Here is a 23,796-nt window from a genome sequence, read left to right on the forward strand (position 1 = left end):
GTATAGTCCTCTATGACCTTTTGCACTGGGGCAAGAATCTCTTTGAGACAACTCAATTTACCTCTAGTGACATTTCTATCTGTAAACGTTTGTCTCCAGACTGCCAACACATGCTGCGCCTCTGTTTGGCAAAAGAACCAAAGTGGCGTCCCCCTCTGGAAGAGCTCTATCTTCATCTCTGGCTCATACTTGGCAGCACTCGAACTTGAACCAGTGACTTGACTGAAAACCTTTTTCATGTAATTTTTGATATATTTCTGACTTTAAATACAGTGGCTTGTATTCATACCCCTTAAGCTTTTCCACGCAAATCTTTTTTATTGGGATTTTGCATCATAGACAAACACAAAGTGGCACATAAGAGTGAAGTGGAAGGAAAATTATACATGGCCTTTAATTTTTTTTTTTTTTTTTTTTTTTTTTTTTTTTTACAATTGAAAATCTTAAAAGTGTGGCATGCAAAAGTTTTCAGCCCCCTTGGGACCTGGGAAAAACTATTACACAAAGAAGGGGACTCAAAACAAACAAAACACTGGAAGTTACAACTCTAGAATGAAAAACACAGGAAGTCAAAACCCTGATACATAAGAGACACAAAGTAAAATTTCAAAAGGTAGAATATAAATTAAACACACTAGAAATTATACAAGAAATACTGAAACACAAAAACGGTAACATACAAAACACTAGAAACATGACACATAAAAACACAGAGGAAACCGTAATAATCCAAGAAAACTAAACAAATCAGAATCTAGATCCTGACACAGGTGGGAGAACCTGTCCACAGGACAACTATTAGTCATGCACTCCACAAATCTGGCCTTTATAGAAGAGTAGCAAGAAGAAAGCCACTGTTGAGAAGTATCAAGTAGTATGACCCTAAACATCCAGTCAGAGCTACAATGGAATGGTTTAGATTGAAGCATATTGATGTTAGAATGGCCCAGTCTAAGTCCAGACCTAAATCCCATTGAGAATCCGTAGCCAGACTTAAGAATTGCTATTCACAGACACTCTCCATCAAATCTGACTGAGCTTGAGCTATTTTGCAAAGAGGAATGGGACAATTTCTGTCTCTAGATGTGCAACGTTGGTAGAGACAGAACCCAAAAGACTTGCAGCTGTAATTGCAGCCAAAGGTGACTCTTTATTGACTACAGGAGGCTGAATACTTTTGCACACCACACTTTTCAGATTTTTATTTGGAATTTGGAAGCCATGTATATTTTTTCTTTCACTTCATAATTATGCCCCACTTAATGTTGATCTATCACATAAAATTTCAATAAAATAGATTTACATTTAAGGGCTATGAATACTTTTGCAAGCCGCTGTATATGTTACTTGTTGAATTTGTGCCCACAGGGAAGAATGGAGTGGATGGACCGGTCAATCTACATTCCTGCGCTCACCTATGGTCATGAGCTGTGGGTTGTGACTGAAAAACACAGTCACAGATACAGGCGGCTGAAATGAGTTTCCTCCACAGGGTGTCTGTGCTCTCCCTTAGAGAAAGGGTGAGAAGCTTGGCCATCTGGGAGGAACTCGGAGTAGAGCCGCTGCAAGGCCACCCATAAAGGGAGACAAAGGTGGGAATTTTCCGGGGCCAAGCCAAATGCCATGTACATGGGGCATACTGAAATAAAACACTTGTGTCAGATGGGAGATAAAGTCAAAGGAACTAAGACAACTTTAGTGGAAAAATGTTTAGATGACTGTGAAACAATGCAAAAATTGTTGAAATGTGGCTAGAATTAGCAAAACTGAATTACAAGTGGCAAAGAATGTTACAAAAATGTTTTCAAAGTGACAAAAAAAGCAGTGGAAATGGGTAAACCACAGGTAACAGTAGGCAAAAAAGTGGCACAGTAGGTTGAAAATGGTAAAAGAATGGCAAACAACAGGGCTAAAAAGATACAGAAAATGTTGTGATGTAGCATGCACTACCCTTGAGCTGGCAGGCTACAGCTGCCATAGATTGTTAATGGCTGAGTTTCTCAGTGAATAAAATCATATTCTGAATTATTAGCTGGGGATGTTCTCTGAGGGCTAAAATATACTTATACATATACTAACATGCATAAGGAAACTTTTAGAAATGTAATATTCAACTGCAACAGAAGGAAGCTCCTTGTAACACATTTAAAAAGTCATATCACTGCTGATGTTCAAGAGATGTGCAGTGTGTTGTCACACCATAAATAAACAAGAAAAAACATTGGTGTATCAGATAGTTAAACCAACCAAAAATAAATATAAGGGGGAATTTGGTCTTTTTCTGCAATTTTTGTCTCCATTCAGTGGTAGTTATGTCTTTTTTCATCTTTATTATTTCAAGCAGAATGTGCTCATTCTAAACAGCTGAATGTCCCTTTTGCAGTGAGAGTATGCAAAGCTTAAAGTGAAAAGTGTAAACCAGAAAACCGAAACCCCCACAAATTTAACAGATACTGTTTCAAAGTTATTTCTGTTCTTAACCAGGCAGTTTGCTGAAATGTCCACTAGGTGTCACTAAGCACCTAAAGAAGATGAAATAGAAAGTCTGTCATCTCTGATGGGAAAAAAGGTTTGGGGATGAAAAAAAAAGAGGAGAGAAGAACACTTTATTTTAACTGTCTAGCCATAGATGGACCATGGACTCTAATCAGAGAATATGTTTTTAAAAAGTGAATTTCCTCTTGTTGTTATTCACTGAATGCTCACAATTGTTCAAGTTGAAGATAAAAACCCCTTGTAAGCTATTACAAGAGGGTTGCCTCTCTCCCAATCTCTTGGTCAGTCATTGCAGGTCGCCTCTTCTCCCAATCTCCTGGTTGGTCAATGATGATCACCTCTGCCTTTAATCTCATGGTCGGTCATTGCAGGTCGCCTCTCCCCTCTTTCTTATGATCAGTCATTGCAGGTCGCCTCATCTCATTTGAAAGAAGCTTTCCTCTTTGTAATCAAGGAAATGCCTGGATATACCTCAGGAGCTCCAGTTTCTTAAAAAAAAAAGGCACAAGACGCTACCGCAGGAGTCTTCAGGCCTGCCAGATGCAAAGGCTGTCCCTGGAATCACTAGTCCCTCCAGAAGCAGAGGCCAGTCATCAGTGGAAGAAAGAGAAAGGGTCATTGCAGCATACTTCAGAGAGGAACCTGTGCTGTGAGGAAGAGAGAGCAGACTGAGTTAGTGAGTGGAGTTAGTCAGAGTCAGGGTCATCGGACTACCTACCAGGCTCCTCCTCCTGCTCCTTGTCACTGCTGTCCCACCTCTTCCTGGAGGTGCCAGAAGTGGAGGGAGGTGCAAGGTTGTCTTCCATAGAGCTGTCCCAGAAGAAGACCTCCACTCACTCCTCATTGGCCAGCAGTACAGAGATCTCAGGCTCCAATTGAGGGATCTGATACTCAGGGTAGTCATCACAATCCTCTTGCAGGACAGGAGGAGAAGAAGGTCTGGCATTATTGATCTCCTTTTCCTCCTCACCATCAGCGGGTGACGGTGGAGGATCATCAATGATGTCGAGGAAGTTGTTAAAAGACCAGAAGAGTCCGAGTCAACAGGATCAGACATGAAAGAAGTCTATTTTTGTACTTCACAGATATTTTACTGCAATCTGGACAAAAATAAATTAAGAAAAGACCTAAAGATGGGAGTGTCAGAGAAAACTTTGGTTACTGACTCACCGAGCTCACAATATAATGTGATTTTACACACATGGTAAATCTGGTCTCAATGGTAAAAACCTCTATTTACTCTTATGTAAAGGTCTCTTGTAGGTGACTGTGACCATTTCAATGAAAACAGCTCATTCCTGTATTACATGTATGATGGGTCTGTTTTTTTTTACAATGTAAAAGCACACGTCCACACAGATGCCAGTTTCAATGGTCTGGGAACAGAGCTGGCCCAGGTACAGGGAGGCAAGGAGAGGGTGATTGCCTGTCACAGCAGAGCGTAATGATCAGAACTACAACTCATTTAAGCTATAAAAACACATGCTGTTAATTATGTAGACGAGACATAAATTATCTTGCAAAGACCATATTAAGACAGGTTATATTGCAGTAGTGCTACAATGTCAAAAACAGTCCCTAACAACTGATTAAAAGGTGTTTAAATATGCTTTTAAGGGGGTAAAGGAGGGGCCATGATGTAGGCTACAGCTTGTGAGAGCAGCAAAACTGGGTCTGGGTCAAGCCAAAACATATATAACTTCTGATGAAGAACTACCTCCAGAAGAACAAAGTGAATGTTAGTGACTGGCCTGCACCATGCCCTGTGGGGTGAACTAAAGACCAAGGCCCATGCCAAAAGACCACCATACCTTGGTGAGCTTGAGAGATTTACAAAAGACTGGGCTGGGATTATCCTCAGAAGACTTGTCTGAGACTTGCTGAACACTACGATCACAACAAACAACTTTTTGGGCTGTTATCTAGCAAAAAAAAAACAAACAAACAAACAAACAAAAAAACACAGTTGACTATTAGCATGATGGGTGCTAATATTTTTACCTTGGGAATTTTGTGAAATAATGTTGTTTCTGTGCGCAAAGCACAATAATGTAAGCATCTATAATTAAACTAGAATGTTTGGTTAAGCTGTATTATAAATTTCTCTCATTTTAAAAGCACATGGTAAATAATCAGGAAAACTGAAATTTGGGCTAATAATTTAGTCCTCATCTGTATGCGGCCTAACATACTGTCTGGTCCTGCTGCATCCAGGTACTCTCGTGGTTTTTGTTGTTGGTTTTTAACCACAATATTTAATCTGTAAGAAAATGCTAAGGATTCAAAACGGAATAACTTTCTCCCCCTATGAGGATTACAAGACATATGAGACCATCATCCTTCTGCAAAAATAAGCAATAAAACACACAAAAATATATACTATTTTACCACTGAAGACGCAAATCTTTAAAAAAAAAAATCTATTCTTCTTCTTCTTATTATTATTATTATTATGAAAATACAATACGTTCAGTATCAGTTTTCAGTGAAATTCTACCTTTAATTTCGATCCTCAACTGTTGTCATGGAAATCTACGAGCCGTTGCTGTGAGACGGCGATGACGTCACTCCCCGCGGCTGAAGTAGTGTCCGAAATCATTTTTGTGTTTATGGAGTAGGGAATGACTGTGTGGTTTCGAACACAGCCGCTGTCTATTTTACAAAACATCACAGTTTTAAGAAAAAAAAAAAATCGGAAATCTACCAAGTCTTGCTAGTCTCAGGTAATATACGTCATCATCCCAGTGTAAAGGTCTGCTTCTGAACGCCCCACCATAGAGGCCTTTCGGGGCTTTTTCTGGTCATTCCGCTTAGTATATTTTTAGTCTTTTGCATGATTGCTTTAATATGGAAAAGAGCTTTGCATCACTCTTTGCCCGGGGCCTCCAATTTTCAAAAAGCTTCCATTGCTTTTATAGACAGTTTTATAAAAAGCGACACTCAGACTTGTAGTCCTGCCTCCTGAAGTGCATGAAATTAGCCACAAGATGGCGACAAAGACTATACAGGGAGTTGGTTGTACCTTTACATTCAGCCTGTGTTTACAGCATCACTTTAAACGATTATTTTGTCCTGTTTATTTGAGTTGAATATTGTATATGTTGTATTTTAGACGGCGTCTGTGGATGAAATTGGCTCTTTGTCCTCCGCTGCTCTATCCAACTTTACAGTCCAGTAGCAGCGCACTCGTGGGAAAGGTGTTGTGAAGGAAGTGGGTCTCTGCGTCCCACGCAGGCGAGGGTTTTCCGGTTAAAGTTTCCTTTGTGATTCGGAAGTGGTGGTGTGATGCCAAAGCCGTTTATCATTGCTGACCCCTCAAACAAGTGGCGACCATGAAAAGTAAGCGTGTATGTGTAAATTATCTACATTGAGACACGGAATTCGCTTGCTTTCACGTCAGAGAGGGCTGCAGCGTGACAGACAGTAACTACGCCGGAGAGATGCCTAGCTAGCTAGCGGGTTGGTTGATGGCAGGCAGATGTAGCATGCTAACGGCTAGCTAACTTAGAGTGTCATGACTGTCTGGAGTAAACAAGGCAGCTAAACAGGTTCCAGACATAACCTTTTCCAAAAACAAGCGTGTTATCATGTAGACGGCAACTTGTCGGTTCTAATATGTTCTCTCTGTGCGACATGACAAAATAGCTTTACTTTAATCTGTTTTAGATTGTTCAGGTTAACTCCCACCCAGACATGCTAACAATAGCTTAGCATGTCTGTGTTTTGGACAGTGACAGCTGCAGGCTCCTGCCCCTTGACATCTGTGGGAAGGCCTCCTGTAATGTATATTTCGCCGACCTAATGTTGTGTGTTTTCATTAGTTATTTTAATCTATTATACTCCAGAAAGGCCTTCCTACACGTGCTCGGGATAGACACAGACAGATACTGCTGCTCAGCATCATAATCCGCAGGGCATTGGACCAGAATAGATAACAGGTTTGGGCTGGAGAAATTATTTTGTATTGATTATTGAGGTTTTATCTTGGTATTTTTCTCAGCAGAATCAGTCAAAGGTCCGTCCTGCTGAAATGGGAAAACACCCCTCTGAGATCTAGTCTTATCAGGTGAGTAAAAGCATGACAACCCAGTGGAAACCACATCCTTATAGTTGCAGCTGCAACCTGAAAGGTTTTTGTAATTCTTGGCAGTGGTTTTCCCGTGTCTTATGGTAAGAAAGGATTAGTGTGTGAGTACTTCTCTGTGTTATTGTGATACATATCTGAAAGGCTAGTGTGGGCGTGTAGAGAGGAATGCTGGTGTCTTAATGTCTCTCTTTAATGCATTTCACCAGTACAAGCTTGAACAGAGGCCCTTTGTTGGGAAAGTAAAGGATGAAGCAATTAATGTTGGGGTTAGCATCTCTTAAACTCCATCAGTTTCAAATAGATGGGTTAGTGTAACCCTTAAAATTCTGGTCACTGTAAAATCCTTGGTCCTGATAGGCTAGATTATTTGAGATTTTTTAATATACTGCAACAAAAAAAGCCCGCAAAGTGCGCAGGGCAAATACTCATGTCAGAGTGCTGCACTGACAGAGGTCACATGATGTTTTGAATCCCATGCAATCCTATCTCACACTCAGATCACCCTACCTCACACTATTAAGCAAAGACAGAGTCCTACTGGCCCTAATTCCACCTCAAGGGCTCTTTTGCTACACTTGAACAGTATGACATTAATTATGTGGAGAAAACAGCATTTTACAGCCACCAGAGTTCACACTATCTTACAATTTAGTTCCCCTTCTAAGTGTGTTTGATTTTGTGAGAGTGGATGGGCTTGTGACTCCTTAAGCAAAACTGGTTTTGCCTTGTGCAAGTGTAACGCCATTTCAATGGGGGTTTATGTTCAGGCTAAAATTTACATGTTAATCTAACACTTGTGATGCACTGATACCACATTTATTCAGACCAAGTATGAGTACTTATATTTGGGTACTAATTAATACCAAGTACACATATGAGTACTTAAGAAAACCACCCATGTTCTTGAAATTAGCTTGAAAGTTTATTTTTTTCCTTGGTAATGTTAACTTGCTATAAAGTAATACTGAGTACAGTATCTGCAGTGTTTTATGAGTACAGTACAAAGGCCTGGTATTGGCACCTACTGGTATCGGTATCTGTACATCCCTATCTTAAACCAATAGTTTTAGATAAAGAGAGCTTTTCTGTACGAGTTTAGATTTACAGATAAACTGGAGGATTTACTCACTGACCTTGTCTAGTTAAAGTCTTTGACTATAAGTTACGGGTCGTTCATAGCTACACATTGTGTTGAAATATAAGAATGTGTCATAACAGGTTTAATATCACTATACAAATATGTCTAATCCATAAGATCTCTTCAAGCCAATACAAAATCATGTTAAACCATGCAATAAATTAATGCCTCTAAAGGGGAAAAATATGGATTTTACAATGACAGAAGGATCCTGTATGGTGCTTTGAGTATCACAGAAAGCTAGTGATAAATATTTACTGTATGGTGTCATGGTACTGCCAGTTTAATTGTGTACTTCTTAGGAAAACTTTACAAGGCCATACACAAACTTTAATACAATGGCACTGAGTTGTCTGTAAAGCAAGAATATGTAAAAGTTTTGCCCTTAAATTTCTCCTATGTAAAATATAGAGATGCACTGATTGTAAGGTCCTTGTTTTTTCCCATTACTTTTTTTGTGTAACACTTCTGGTGTGTCATTTTCTCTCACATTTGGCCATGAAATCATGTCAGTATTAATCCAGCTGGTCACTTTTTCTGCCCTGTAAGAATGACTTTATGATACAGGAGCTAGATGTCCAGATATGACATAAACCAGATGTCAGCATTAAATTGATCGGACACAAAAAAAAACAAAAAACACTGGTAACAGATATCTGTTATGCCACATCATTTTGCAGATGGCTGATGTTTGTAAACAGGGCTGATATTGGCTGATATCAATGATATACTGATGCATTTGTGCATTCCTAGCTATGTAACATCAACTCAAATATTTCCAACAGTTTTCAAAGCCAGACAAATGCTTAATATTTATGAGTGTAACAGGTCTTATGGCGGCTGTTGTGACACAGCCACAGCGAAAAGACAGGACTTATTCATCATTGTCAGGGAAGCGTTGACTGTTATGTGCGAAACTGCTACATAATGCAGAGAGAGCTGCTATTAGAAGATGCCCTTCTGTTGCTGCATCACATTCATGTTTTGTGTTGCTTGATTGTGATGGACCATGATTATTCTCTGTCATTGGTTGCAAGTTCACTTGCCCAGACTCACCCCCTGTAATGCCACAGCCCCAGCAGAGACCAGGTTATTTTCCCAGATTGCCATCCTTTGCAGCTTTTTTTACTGTTTGGAGTTAAGGACTCCGTTTAATAAGACTCTCTAAAAGGTGTAGCTATTACTAAACAGAAAACTCACATTTTGGTTGTAGGGATGATTTTCTCATAATGAGGGAGAAAAGCTGTTAAAAGTCAGGCGCCCTTGCTGGCAAACCCATACAGGTTTGTGCGAACTAGGAGGCCACTTTTAGCAGCTTTTCTCCCTCGTTATGCCAAATTCATCTATAAAACCAAAACACTGCATGGAGTAGAGTTTTTGTTAAACAGGGTCCTCAATTCGAAACAAGAGGTATGCAGCAGAGTTGGATGAAGCTGAGCAACACTGGTCATCCTTTGTTTTTATCTTGATAGAGAGCCTCTTGGTGGAGGAATTTACATACATTTACATAAGTCCTGTTTAAGCTCCTGTGAGGGGTTTTTACTGGTTATAAAATGGATAAAATCAATGTTTCTTTAAAACCTGAAGCCATCAGCAACAAGATAAATCATGTCTATGTTGTATTTATTAATCCATAAAACTGCTGCTACAGGTTGGGAGTCAGATAAAGTATTATTCTTTTCAATCTTAAATGTATTCTAAAACCACAAGATGCAAGTAGTGATATGATCAACTATATAAAGACAGCATGGTTGAGATTTTACGTTTCAAACATTACTAAGATAAGCAAAAAGATAAGCGGCGCCACTTTATTCAAATGAATATATGGCGCTTTAATACGCCAAATTCGAAGTGTTTTGAAGCAAATTCTCAGTAACTTGTGTTCTCATGATTATGCAAAAACTGTCAAATGTCTTTTTATTTTTTTTTTAAAAACAGGCATGATTATTACTAATCCATTATGTTTAATATTAGCATGATAAAACTTGCCAAAATCCTGAGAGCCAGCCTTCAGAATCCAGAGTAAATTTAGTGGGTCAAGCATTTGATGTGCTGCTATTTAGACGCGTGTGTGCCGCCATTTGATTGTGAGAGAGAAGAGTGACATCTCAGACAACACTGCTTCATTGTTTTCAGGCCCGCTGTGCCACAAACACAGAATCCCCGTCAGAACCCCTCGGCTTGAAAACACACATTTGCAGACAGAGCAGGAGGGAGATCAACAACACATAACACAGCAGCAACCACTGCTGAGCCAGTGGAGTGTATGGAGATAACCAGTTATACCGGGCTTACTCCAGTAAATCAGGAAAATCTGTTCTGTAAAGAAGGTGTTAAATAAATTTGACCTGAGTTTCAATGAAAACAGATCCCCACGGACTAGTTTAATCTCAGGCACGTTTGTGTAGAGGCTTAGCTCCACTCAGCTGATCCAGTTTGTACTACACATGTACCTGGCAGCCTGAAACACAGCGTTCCTCCTCAGCAGTTTTTCCATAACTACTGCTCTGTGAACATAAATCTGTGTCAAACTACAACACATGCTTCATGTTTGAGACAGTTGGCTTCATTTTAATGTTATGTAAGCAGGGTGGGGTGATAATTTGATATTCAGACGTTTATCCATGCTACTGTCCATAATTTTTCTTTTCTTCAAATGCATAACAGGCCCTGTTCAGAGGAAAAACTATAATCAGTCACAGCGAGAAGTGTCAATTATCAAATTAAGGACGGCTGACTCTCATTTCTCCACTTCATTTAGCTGTTTTGGTTTCAAGCCATGATGTTGTTTCATAGCTCACTGGACTGAAGTTGTTTGGAAAACACGGGTTTTCTTGCAATAACAAGTCAACACTTGTTTACAGTGTTCAGAACACTAACATTTTAGTTAGTCCATAGTTTATTGCTTTGATTTTCTGTTTATTTGTGATTTTGTCTTTCTCAAATGTTTTGATTAGAAGAGATACAAATATATTGTGTGCAAATGAAGTGAAGGGAATCATGTAATGTGAAATAATCAAGTTGCATTATTTGAAAATCAATCTTAAGACGCAGTTTTATTTATTTTTTTATTCTAATGGCTCAGTTGCAAATAGAAATGTCTCACTCTCCAATAACATGTTACTGCCGTTACAAAAGCAAACCATTACTTTCAGGTTTGATATCAGACCCTGGAGGACTTACTTTAATCATACCAGTCCACTTAAAGATGCCTGGTTATTTCACACCAAAAGAGATGTCAAATCATTGGTTAAAAATAGTTAAAAGGCACCAAAACTGATAAACCTACAAAAACTGATATATCTACAGTTCTGAAGATACAGCTCTTAAAGAAATAGCAGTCTTATTGCAATTACAATTTGAAGTATTTCAAAAAAATAAATTGCAATTTTCTTAATTTATAGCAATAAATACATTTTCATGCAGCTGGATGAATCACAAGCTAGCTATCAGCTGCCACTGGAGTAATTGTTGCAAGTTATTTTTTAAAATAATACTTGATTTATGTTAGATAAACAAGAAACATGTCATAGGTAACGCTGATTCTTCAAGAAAGGTTTAGTTATCACACTTCTCATCATTGTTACATTATTGGAAAGAGAAAGAAGTTAAAAAAAACACTCCAAGTCAAGAATAATTACATTAGATCCTGTTGTTAAAGTGCCTGTAAACTAAAATCCAAAATTTGTGTTTAAGCATACTAGATATGTTGGAGTAAAGTTGCTGTAAACTTGTGGAAATACTGACTTAATTTTTTATTTAGATTATTAGATGGCTTTTCACCTCTTTCCAGGCTTGGTTTTATTAGAGCATGACAAATATAGGGACTCACTAAATCATAGTCCCTATAGAGAATAATCCTGCCCCCCCAACACTACAATAATATAAAATAACAGAGAAGTACAGTTTGTTGTTAGCTGATGTCACTGCCTTCGTTGAAAGTTAACAGTCAGCTACATGCTATGTTTTTGTTAATTGTGAGATGAATTTCCTAAATTCATCAGCCACGGTGGCCTATGAGTCTGTAAAAGTATCATAATGGAGAGATTTGTGCCAGAAAACAGTAAATTTAATGACCCAACTTCTGTCTTTCTGCTCTGGCACAGAGCCAGGCAGCTTCACTCTGACCAGAGTTCACCTTAAGGTTAGAGGGCAGGCTAATTGCTGGAGCACTTGTCTATTTCTGACTTGAACTAGATGCAGCAGGAACAAACATCTTACCTGCTTCAGGTGTGTTTTAATCCATATTCACTTGGGTTTAGTTCTAGGTGATAAAAAGATTGTGGTTGTCTCTACAAGCAGCCATCCCTCGTGTCTGTTAGCGTTGTGATGCTGATGTTTAGTAAAGTATTTGAGGATAGACATGTTCTATTCCTGCCAAGACTGTCACAGTAAAAGTCTCCAAAGCTCATTATCATTGAAGACTTTTAATTCACAGAGCAACATCAGGAAATAGTGTTTTCAGCAGCAAACCAACAACTAAGGCGTCTCATTAACGAGAGAATGTCATAATTTCCCGTAACTCAGAAAATAAGATATAAGGACTACCTAAAGAGTTAAATACAGGATGAGAAAACTAAACTGAGACTTTTAAGCTCTAAACTGTCTGCCTGTTAATGGCATAGATGTGATTGTTTCTCTGGTGGCTGACACAGAGAGCTGACAGGCCCAGCAGGGCAGACAGATGGTTCCTCCATTCAGGTTGTAGCATTTTTTTTTTATATGACTATGGCTTCCACACCATCCTAGAGCAGATTTTACTGCTGCATTTTCCATGATTTTGAAGCTTAGTTTTATAAACTTAAAGATGCTTTTCTTAACTGAAATTTGGCTTGGTGGTTCATAACAAAGTGGCCTGCCATACAACAAACTATCATCTATCTATCAATCTATCAATCTATCATTTGATGAGGAACAGTGCAGTGATTTAAGGGCTGTTGTACTGTGCTTCCCATAGTTGGCATTGGTATTTGCAGCATTGTGGGCAAGCTGAAGCTGTCTGATTTTTCACAAAGACCTGTGAAAACACCATTACAGCAGAGTCTGCAGTTAAGAACATGTTAACAAATTTGTTTAAAATTAGGATAGAAAATATTTAGCTTTTCTATTTTTTAAAGTGGAAAAGGCTAGATTGTGGTATTTTCTTCATGTGGTTTGTAATGTTTTTTTACTACACAGTCTATAAAAATGAGTGTATACTTAAAGCTAAAGGCTGTCCATGCTTCATTTCTGGCAGTGGTTTTGGTAATTTTTTTCCATCAACGTTTTTGAGCGTATGGCTTGTGCAGAATGTGCCGTGGTAGTTGTTAATAAATCTAAACTCTCTCCAAGTCTCTGGTTGAGGATTAGATAACCTGTGCTGCTCGTATGGAGTGATTAAACTCTGGTAAGGTCAAGCTCAAGCCAAACTTATAATAGCTAGCTCCACCCTCTCTTAAGTTTTAACTTCCACAGTCCCCGAGGGGAACTATGCCACACAGAACACACTCATCTTTTACAGCTTCCTTTATGATTAATCCCCAGCTGTGCGGGAGAGTTGTTTGATGAGTTAAATGTATGAAAATTACCCTAAGCTTGTTAAGAAGTAAAAGAAAAAAAATCCATAAACAGCGTTAAGCCTCTCTAAAGCAGCGACCACAGCAACAGTTGTAAAAGCTCAAACATGCAAATTCTTCCCTGATGGCTGATTTAATCCTGGAGCCAGCTCTGCATTCTCCCTCTCTCTCCTCAGTTATTGACTCTGAGTGTAAGGGAGACAGAGAGAGAAAAAAAACAGTCTGACAGAGAGGGAAAGAGACAGCTCAGTTTCCCTGCAACAAACTTCTGACTTGTTGTGGCTTGTAAAAGTGCCCTAGGTACTTTACTTCTCATTCAGTCCTTGGCTTCATTTAATACTCAGATCTGATTGGCTGATAAAGACAGTGTGATTAAATAAATTTCCACCTGCATCACACCTTAGATGAACTTGTGAAATGGAGCATTTAAAGGGGAACGCACTGCATGGTGTGAGCACAGTTCCCTTTGTGTGCAATGGCATTTGGGTTTTATGTTTGAGTTTATAGAACGATCCAGAGAGTGAAAACGCCGCAGAAGGGAAGACACGCCTCGCAGTGAAGCCAAAGTAGCACACTTTTGAATTAACTGATTTTTTCCGGGTATTGGGAAAATAAAATGCCAATAACAATAATTGACTAAAGGACAAATAAGGGCATCAATAATCAACCAGGCCGATTATCACACTACTCCTAGTTTTAAGGACTTAAGTTTGTTTTCCCTTTATCCTTAAACTTTAGTGTTTTAAGGACCAAAGTTTGAGGTCTGAACTACCTATTTATATTGGTATTAATAAGATAAGATAAGACATTCCTTTATTGGTCCCACAAGGGGAAATTCCAAGATATTGATATTTGCTAACATGGTTTTGGAAATATTGCATATCAGCAAAAATCCTTTATTGTTATTCTTTATCTATTAATCAACCAAAGAAGAAGAAGCCAATGGAATAATGTCAGACTGCTGAACAAAAGATGAAGCAAAATGGGGTGAAACTAAAGCTGGGCAGTTAATCAAGTTTTATTTCAATAACAATTTTAGCTTTCACTGTTACAAAAAGAGATAATTGAGGTTTAATGATTACTGTGCTGCTAGCTGATGCCCACTTGTTTTGTCCATAAGTTTTGTCATACATTACTGCTCCCTTAGCAAATGTTTTTTTATTTCTATATTGAAATTAGTTATTATTTTTGGAAATGTTAATGTTTTTCCCTTATTTATTTGCTTTGTTGCTTGTTTTTCAAAATGTTGTGAATGTTAGACTGTTACGGAATTAGAAATTTCATAAATGAAAAATCAGTGAGTAATCACATTTAATAATTGTGATCCAAGTATTGATCAAAATAGAAGATTTTGAATTTTGACATTATTGAGCAGCCTTAGTTGAAGCTAACATCAGATTGCAGTAGGGGTGTACAATAGGACGACCTTAGATCAGGAAGAAAAAGAATGTATGGGTGATTTGCTAAATCTGAGAAATCGGGAAAGGATCTGTGCTCACTCACCCCCTCCCCTTCTGCTTCTTGACGGCACAGGGATTGATGGCTGAACATTAAACTTCAGATTACATCCTTAAAAATAACTTTTACAGGCCTGTATAGAACTGCTTTGGGTTTTGCCTTGCTGAATGCAGAGAGATAGAATACGTGCTTAAAATACTCGGTAGTGCTAACTATAAAATGTCAAATATTTTAATGTTTTAGGCATTGACCAACATGTGGTTGCTTAGGAAAAATGTAAAAATATTGAGTCGACTTTCAATATATATATTTAGATTTTGATCCAGCCATAAAAAAACAGCAATATGATTATTTTTTCCATCTCACACATTCCTTGATTGCAGTAAAGTGGGGTGTCAAATATGCAACCAAAATGTAACATTAATTCTGATTAACTACATAAAATTCTGATATTGATCACAAATAAAATGATGAATGTTTGCTTTAGTTGTAACACATTGTATTATTACTTGATGAAAAGTCTGCACATTTAAAATTTCCTTAGGATGTCTGTAAAAGTTATTAAATCTGTTACTGTGATTTGCTATTCTGCATCAAAGACTAACACTAGCCCGTAATCTTATTTGCTCAAAGCTGTATCGTAAGCTGCTTACCTATCAGTTATTAAAATACCAACTCTGCATCAGTACTAAAGTTCTCAAAGTCTAAAATCACTACACTTCTTCAAAGCAGCGCTGATCTTCTGAATTGTGATAAAAAGCAAACCCAACTCAGAGTGGATTTTATGTTTTAGATCGTTTTTTAGGTTGGAGCCATTTGATGAGTCATTAAACTATAAATATACTATTTTCGCTACAGGTCTCTCCATCACCATGGCAACGCTACACCCACAGAAAGGGCAGGAGCCCAGTCCTGGCTACATGGAAGTGGCTGGGACGCCAGGCTTGGCCCCGAGCCCTCAGAGCGAGGCAGTGACCAACGAGCTTCAGGAGCTGTCCCTCCAGCCTGCACCCAACGAGCTGCCGCTACAGGAGAGAAAGAACGGTGAGGCAGAGTTACATGCACACTTAAATTTCACAGTGGGGATAAAAATCTTATGGATCAGACTCCTTTCTTGCAGCATGGTGGTCAGACTTTTGCTGGTAACACCACTAGACCAAAGTGTCACAGTTTTCATATTCGTATTTTTCCGTGTACAAGCAAAGAGCAAAGCAAATTTTGCCTGAACATAGCTTTGGGCTTTGAAAACAAACATGCAATTTACATATGAAAATGAATGTTGTGTACAGTACTGTACTGTTTTAAGTCCACATCGCACTTTCTTCCTTCTCTGGTAAAAAGAGGACAGGCTCACAGACTAGGTACTTTGCATTTCAGCATGACCGTCTTACAAATGGGGTTTTCTTCAGTCATAATCTGTCTACATAAAATGTTATTACAAAACAAAAGCTCACCTGTAGTTGTGCACTTTTAGGTTTTATCCACATATGAGGCTTTTTCATGTATTTTTTCAAACCTTTGCCCACTATTTCTTACGAAGTTTTAAGTGCAAACAGACAAAATCCAAATTTCCCAGCATATATCTTTTTAATTTTCACTCTTTGTAGAAATTTTTTGAGAACTTAAGTCAGGACAGACCCTTTGACCATCAGCTTATTGGATGTTTACGTCAGGCTGCACAGACTGTGCCTCAGAAATATGAACATTGGATTAATTCATCTTGCATTTCTTGGCCTAAGGGAAAAGTTTTGTCTGGAAGTGAAGCAGTCATTACTCCATAACTCTCAAAGCAATGTAGGCTAATTCCTGCCTTCAGCTCGAGGGAATATTTTGGCTGAACCCTATACATACTTTACAGAAGTGGACCATTTCCAACATAAATTTCTCCGAGTTAAAGAAGTGTGCACAGAGAACATGTTTCATAAGTGGACCCTCAACTAGAGTATAAAAACACAACAAAGAGGCAGAAGTAAAATGTCTAATGCGTCTGCATATCTCATGCTCATTTGTCAGTGGAGAGCTTCTTCTCTGCCGAGAGACCTGAAGATTAAAGTGTTAAGGTGCAGATTTGTGTGTGAGAGTGTGTCTACTTCGACGTACAAAGCTGTGTGAGTTGAAGTCTCCAGAAAGAAGGGAGTGAAGTAGCTGCTGTGCATAATTGGCTTGCTCCTTTGCGCTGACCTGCTGTTACTGTAGATTAGACTACGCTGCATGTTTGCTGTGTGGACTTAACACGCTATAGGCCTTTTTCTGTATGGAAGTAGCTCAAAGCTTTTAAAACTTAGCACCCTGTGCAGAGTTGCAGTTACAGGAACTACATTTAGTTCAATTTGTGGTGGAAACTTTGAATTTGCTGCATGATTGTGTTGCTTAGATTTTTACAGCTTGGCTACAAATAAAACAGAGCGTATAAAATAAAATCAACTGCACTAGAAGGCTGTGTTTATTGGATAACATTTAAAGAGTTGTTGATCAAGGTCTTTAAAAAGATTATTAAAGTATTTGGAAGAAACACAAATATGGACATATTACTGGTCAACAGGATTATGACTTAAGTGTTTAAAAATGTTTAAAGCTCCTGTGAGGGTAGTTGATTTTTGCGCCCTGTGGCACCTCAGCAGTACGTCCTATCTTGCTGCTAGTTTGATCTGTCAAGTATCTCGTAGTAATGTCTTTCACTAGTCAAATAAATACAATTCTTTGCTATGGATGACAAACAAAAGCTATTTCTGCTCTTCATATGACACCTACTAGGATGCATTGGTTAATAGCATTAAAAATAACTTGATGGTCTTGTCATTGACAGTCTTTTCTGACTTTTACCTAACATAGAGACATCTGCATTTATTACAGTCTGTTTTCATAACAAGTTAAAAAGAACTTCTTGGAATTTAATTAATTTTCAAAGCAAAAAAGTAAAATATTTGCAGCATAGAAGAAAGGTGGGTGAGTGCTACATGGAGTCAAAGGTATCCAAAACTATGTCGCTAGGATCAGGTGCTCTTCAGGATAAGAGGACAAAGAAAATATATTGAAAAGGGCGTGATGACTTGCCCGTTAACTTATCAAAAACAGTTCATAGTTTTAGATGGCCGTCAGAACTGAGAATCCGAGACACTCTGATGTAGTAAAAATCCTTTATTTAACAGGGATATCTATTCATTTCCACTCCAACTAGTCCTCATCAGGACATAATGAGCAGATAAAAAACACATGTTTAAGTACAAAAGGAGCATCATATGACACAATCACGTGACCAAGGTCACCACAACATAAAATAAATAAATTGAGATGGGGATAATTGGATTTTGTTTTATATTGATACCCTTAGCAACCTGCCCTGACCTGAGTCCTTATCAATACTACTAATGACAAAATGACAGTATATTTTTTACAATGGTTTTAGCTGAGTAAACTAGCTGGTTAGCCTGTGGCCACATTGTCTGTTTGTATCACAGGACGCATTGTGACTGGGCTGTGACAACCAGTGACAAGATGCTAAGTTGTCACGTCATGCTTCACAGAACAGCGCATGTGTACAGACTTATAAACTGGAGAAGAGAGCCTGAATGACTCATAATAGAGAGCAATAGACACAGAGAAGCTTTAATGTGTCCCTCAACAGAGGTTGACTTTGCACCACAGGGTTGATGTTTTACAAACTTTTTAAGACAATAAGTTTAGGCGAGACACAATGGTTAAAAAATAGCCTAGGATTCAGAGGGTTAATTTGATGCACAGTGCTGATGTGCTCTGAGCTTATGTTCCCCATTGCAAGAACTGATGTATGATTTTGCAACAGTGATGTGATAAAATAATGTTGCATCACAGAGCCTAGGAGACTCGGTAGCAGCACTGATAAGCTAAAACGTGGAAGAACCGGTCCTTATGGAATTGGTTTCCACTCCACATCCCTATAAATGTGTGAATTTATTCTTTTTTTATGTCTTAAGTCACTGTAAACCCTTGTTTTTCTCAAGAACTTTTATAGCCTTGTTACTGAGATGCAGTTAACATTGGCTCACCTTTAAAGTTTAGTATCTCAAAGAGATGTTTTAGACTTTAGAAAAAATACTTGAGGACATCACAACTGTTTAGATAGCTGTCTATGAGTCATGCTTTAATTCTTTTTTCTTACATGCACCAGTTTTCACAGGTGTAAACACACGTCTCCCTTTGCTCATAAAACCTGTTTTGAGGTTGTTTCCTGTTGTCTCTTCCCGTTACATCATCACATCTGTATGAGAGGAACTACAACTAGATTGGAGAAAGATCAAGACAAGTGTTTTTACTTGACTTTGGTGCAGCTGGGTTTTCTTATATTAGACGTTTTTACTCAACTTCTCCAAACATCTGTTGAAGTTGTAGGCCTCTAAATGTTTCTTTCACCAAATCAGAAATAGACACCCTAATATGTAAAGATGTCTCAGGCTTGGTCAGATGTTGTTAGGTGTAACTGTCACTTACACACTCACACACACACACTGCAATATCAGAAGAGTCAGCCACATTGGCCATTGTTCCCAGGTGGGTGTTGGCCAGCCGTTTTCTGGAGCTGTTGGTTGGCGTGCTGTTAATTTATCAGAAGAAGAAGGTGAGGCAAAGCTGGAGCAGTAAATCATTGACCATCTTTAACAGAGAATAATCAGCTAGCTTTAACCGTAAACTTCAGTGGAAACAGTCTTTTAGGTGCCTGAACCATTTTTTCAATGGTGTTTACATGTTTTCAGAAATGTTTAAGAATAATCCTGTGACATGCAGTCACAGGACCATGTTTACCTCACAGAAAACACACAAAAGACACAGACTCTCTCACAGCCTCAGGCTACCACTCCCAAATTTAAACAACCCCTGCTCTTGTTGAACTCTTCCACACATACACATGATTGTGCTAGCAAGCTGTAGACATGTTGCTGCAGGCACTGCTGCAGCTAATCTTACATGAAGATACTTTCAGAGCATCACATGTGACTGTAGGAGAATATCTTTATGCAAACATGGAGCAGAGTGGAATGCCCACATAGTAAAGCTTATCAGAGCTTTATCTCACACAGCAGGTTATGCAATGTGTTTATGCATGAGGTTCCTTCCTCTGTCATGGACAAGTGCCGGGAGATTCATTGTTAAACAAATGCTCTGTGTGCATAGAGAGAGAGAGAGGTGGCATGTTGTTCAAGGAGACGATAATAGACAGGCGTTTTGAACAGTATGGCATTACAAGCGATCTATACACCCTTTCTGTCTTGTGAGAAAATTTCAACTGTTTCATTTGATGGGAAATAAAGCAGGCTGACTATTATCACTGGACTGGAAACGTGTAAAAGTTTGAATTTAGGAGCTAGTTTGAGTGGGAGTGTGGGCTGCAGCAACAACAGCAGCAGAAGAAAGAGGAGGAAGGGGAAGGAGCTAAGGGGTGGGGGGGGGAGTCATGTCTGTAATGGCAGTATTGCATAACTTGGCAGGGAGGGAACCGAAGGAAAGCGAGGGAAAAATGGAAAGCAAGCAAGAAGGGGGTGTGTAACTTACACTAGAGGAGGTGAGGCTTGGCACCAGCTCATTTTTATTCTTTCTTCATAATTTTACTTCCCACTCAACCAAAGGAGTCCAGATAAGTTACTGAAAGTTTTTGAGTAGTACAAAGGAGCAGGAGAAAAACAAAGGTGTTGCCACAGAGACTCTAAAGCCTTCTGGGTGGACCTTGTTGTTACCCTAGGAGCAGTGAGAGGACAGGCACACAGACCTGCACACGCCCTCTCTGCCGGGGCGTGCACACACTTGTAGGCAGACGGTGAAGAGAAAGGGAATGTGAGGTGCACTGCTACCTGTGGAGTTTGCAGCTGGTGAGAGGAAAAAAAACATTTAAAGTAGCTTTTTAAAACTTTTCGCTGGACTTTTCTGCCATCTGCTACTACTTTTATTCCTGCACTTTTCATTGTGCTTGGGTCATGAGAATGAAACGCTAACTTTGCCGGGAGGGTGAGGCTTCACTACAGCATGGTGCAGAAGGATATGACTATCCTGTCAGGTAAAGTTCACTAAGGCATGCTGTCTTCTGCTTTTCTGAAACAAATAATGGCAACACTTAAATTTTCCGTGAAGTTAAACTGCAGGTAAACTCTGATGCCTGCAGGTGTGAACCTTTGCATGGATCATGTTGGGAACTGTGGCCCTGGAGGCTCAAGTGATGCTGCATTACACACTGTACCCAAGAATCTACTCACTAACTTTCAACTAGGGCTGTGAAAACAGCAGAATTGAAATGTTTCATACAGTTCTAGTGCAAATCAAACATTATTGATTCCTGTTTCAACAAAAGTAGAGGTCTTAAGCAGGCATTTTTGGGAAAAATTATGCGTTTTAAGTGCAAAAATGCTGAAAAACTTTGATAGAGTAACTTTGATTCTAAACATGAAATTTTGAACAGCTTTACTTTGCACAATTGTTGATTTGTCTGCTAAAACTTTGACTAAAAGTGTTTTGTTTTTTTTTTTCCATGAAGATGGTGACTATGACTAGATAAAAATAGATTTTTGGTGATAAAACTGACGAATGTAGGTTTAGTTTTTTGTCAAGGAGACCAAAACGAGACTAAAATGTTATAGCTTGACCTTGGAACATTTAAAAACCATGATGTTTCTCCACTGTGCATACATGTCAATATTTTCATCAGTATTTTTAAATCAAAGTATCAAGAGGTTGTTAATATGAGCGTTTTACATTTATATAAATCGTACAATTTGGCTGATTTCATAAGTTCAAATAAAATAATTGATTTCAAGTAAAGACTGAAATGTAAAAGCTTTATATTGACCAAAGCTGGACTTAAACACGTAGTTTTTGTCAAATGAAACTATAAATGTGAGATGAAAATGGTTGAAATGCGACTAGAACTAAAAGGCATTTAATCTAAAAGCTACATCTAAGACAGCTGCCATAATTAACACTGCTTTAGACATAATTTTCTCTATACAAATGTATTTTTGAATGTACTTTAGATATACCATCAGTTTGAAATCAAAAGTGATAGTATTTATGGTTTAAAAGGTTAATGTTCAACTGTTATATTGGAGTCTCATAATGAGATATCACTGTATATTTTAACAGCAGCAACAAAGAAAAGCATCTATAGAAAGGGAGGTTCAGTCGAGACTTCCTTGCTTAACCATAGAGTTTGTAGCATTGAAATGTAGTTTTCAGGGGCCCTAGAACAAAAAGGGAACAGCAGGTACCAGATACTCAGGGCGAATGAGGCCACAGTATGTCCCGAAAGGTGTGGTTGGTAAATCTGGCTCGCCCACCCCGCATTAACGCAGCTGTCAACTATCCACGGCTGCTCCCAGAGGACTCACTGCAGGCCAGGATTCAGAATCCAGACAGCTCTGGAGATTCGAGAACAAAGCCCAGCTCGCTGATTGAGACCAGAGCTCGGAGGGAAGTGGGTTAGAGTCATCACAGACTCTGTGCTCCAGATTTAGGTGGAAATGATCCGTTCATTTCTGTCAGAACAGATTGTTCCAGATCATGACACAGAGTGCAGACATGAAGGGGGATGTACATGATGGAAGCAATGACATAATGTTTAATTTGAGACAGCGCTGTCCTCTGAAAGCCTCAACATGGATTTGTAATTTTTGCCGTTGCGGGTTGTGGTGTCTGCAGATTGTTGTCTAAGCAAAACATTAAAAAATGATTTCTCTTGATGTAGGAACATAAAACAAATCCAACTGCCTTAGTTTAAGGCTTTTGTTGGAACAAACCACTTGTGTAGGCTTTCAGTAGCAAAGCCTTACTGAATTACTTTGATTTTTCAAGTGTTTCTTATCAAGGTAAAGAAAATGAATGGTGGAAAACAGGAGGTAGATTTTAGACTAAGAATCAAGCCTAAATATGAGGAAATGATGGGCTAAACTTGAGTTTTGGATTTAGGTGACCTCACCATTCAGACATGTAAACATCAAGAGATAAAGATCTCATCCCTCCTTATCTCCACCCTTGCATAATGTCAGTGGATGTTGTTTCAGTGGAGGAGGCTCTGCTTAAAATGCGCCACAAATGCTAAGTGTGCCAACAGAATTTAAAAACAGTAATGTTTCCTTGACCCTCATGCACAGACACTTAGCTGCCGGGCATGGCTTTTCAGACACGTTAGCAGGATATGCAGCATGGCCGAGGCTAGCTTAGCCCAGCAGTGATTCAGGCAGCCTGATGGTGCTGTTATGTAACAGTTTGGGAGGCAGCCAGCAGCAGAGGCCTCGCAGCTCTCTGTCAGGCTGAGAGGGAACAATGAGATGGAGAGACTGATAGATAGGAAGAAAGAGAGAAAGCGTGGTGGGGGAATGGAAGAGAATAAAGAAATGTGAAATTAAAGGAGAGAAATGAAGAATTGTAGGGTTTGTAACCCTGCATGTGGAGAAGAAAGGAAGGAGGAGGGGGCTTTGTTTCAGACTAATCTAAACACCCAGCTGCTGCAAATGCACTCCAGCTGCGTGTCTCCTCATTTCTTTGCCAGCGACACTGTCTAGTATTAGATAATCTGTGAAACTCCAAGAAAATCAAAGCATTCATCATGTACAGTAAAGAATAGCAAACCAATTCAAGTGAACAAGGCACAGAAATACATGCAATCATAATTTTTCCAGACATAAATCCTAGTCTAGTTGTTTTATATGCCCAGTATGTCCACTCTGATGTATTTGATGGAGACTGTGAGAACTGCGGCACAGATCTGAGCTTTCCAGTGACATTGCATAACAAGCTGAATCTAAACAACAGGAGACCAGATGTTGGAGTTTTTGCTGAATGTAAACAGCTTTCTGTCTAATAAACAGGCATGAACAAATTTTATGCAACCAAGGCAAGTTCTGTGAGAGGGCTTAAATCTTCCATGTGTGCATTTCACCACGCACACACCCACAGATTCTGCATTACTCACCCGCACACACAAACACCTCCTGTAGCTGTCAGGACCTGGACATGCACTCACAGGCTTTGGTAGTCTTCCTCTTTGCACATTGTGTCCTGACAGCGTGGTATTTCAACAAGCACTAACACACTCACATCTT

General features: G+C 39.0%; 1 protein-coding gene across 15 annotated transcripts in view; it reads left to right on the top strand.

The window, feature by feature from the left end:
• Positions 1–5,624: 5,624 nt before the first annotated feature.
• mrtfab (myocardin related transcription factor Ab) overlaps positions 5,625–23,796 on the top strand; it is a 72,141-nt gene continuing 53,969 nt past the window's right edge. For 4 of the 15 annotated variants that reach the window (XM_041816617.1, XM_041816618.1, XM_041816619.1 and 1 more), the window contains exons 1-3: positions 5,626–5,835; positions 6,497–6,562; positions 15,593–15,778. In XM_041816617.1, the coding sequence (XP_041672551.1) occupies positions 15,607–15,778 (172 nt within the window). In that variant the 5' untranslated portion in view covers positions 5,626–5,835; positions 6,497–6,562; positions 15,593–15,606. Of the gene's footprint in view, positions 5,844–6,496; positions 6,563–15,592; positions 15,779–20,390; positions 20,575–20,631; positions 20,760–23,796 lie in introns of those variants that run through there. The other 11 variants (XM_041816607.1, XM_041816611.1, XM_041816613.1 and 8 more) reach the window with 8 other exon arrangements.

Source organism: Cheilinus undulatus, linkage group 20 (genome assembly GCF_018320785.1).
Source record: "Cheilinus undulatus linkage group 20, ASM1832078v1, whole genome shotgun sequence".
Taxonomy (NCBI): domain Eukaryota; kingdom Metazoa; phylum Chordata; class Actinopteri; order Labriformes; family Labridae; genus Cheilinus; species Cheilinus undulatus.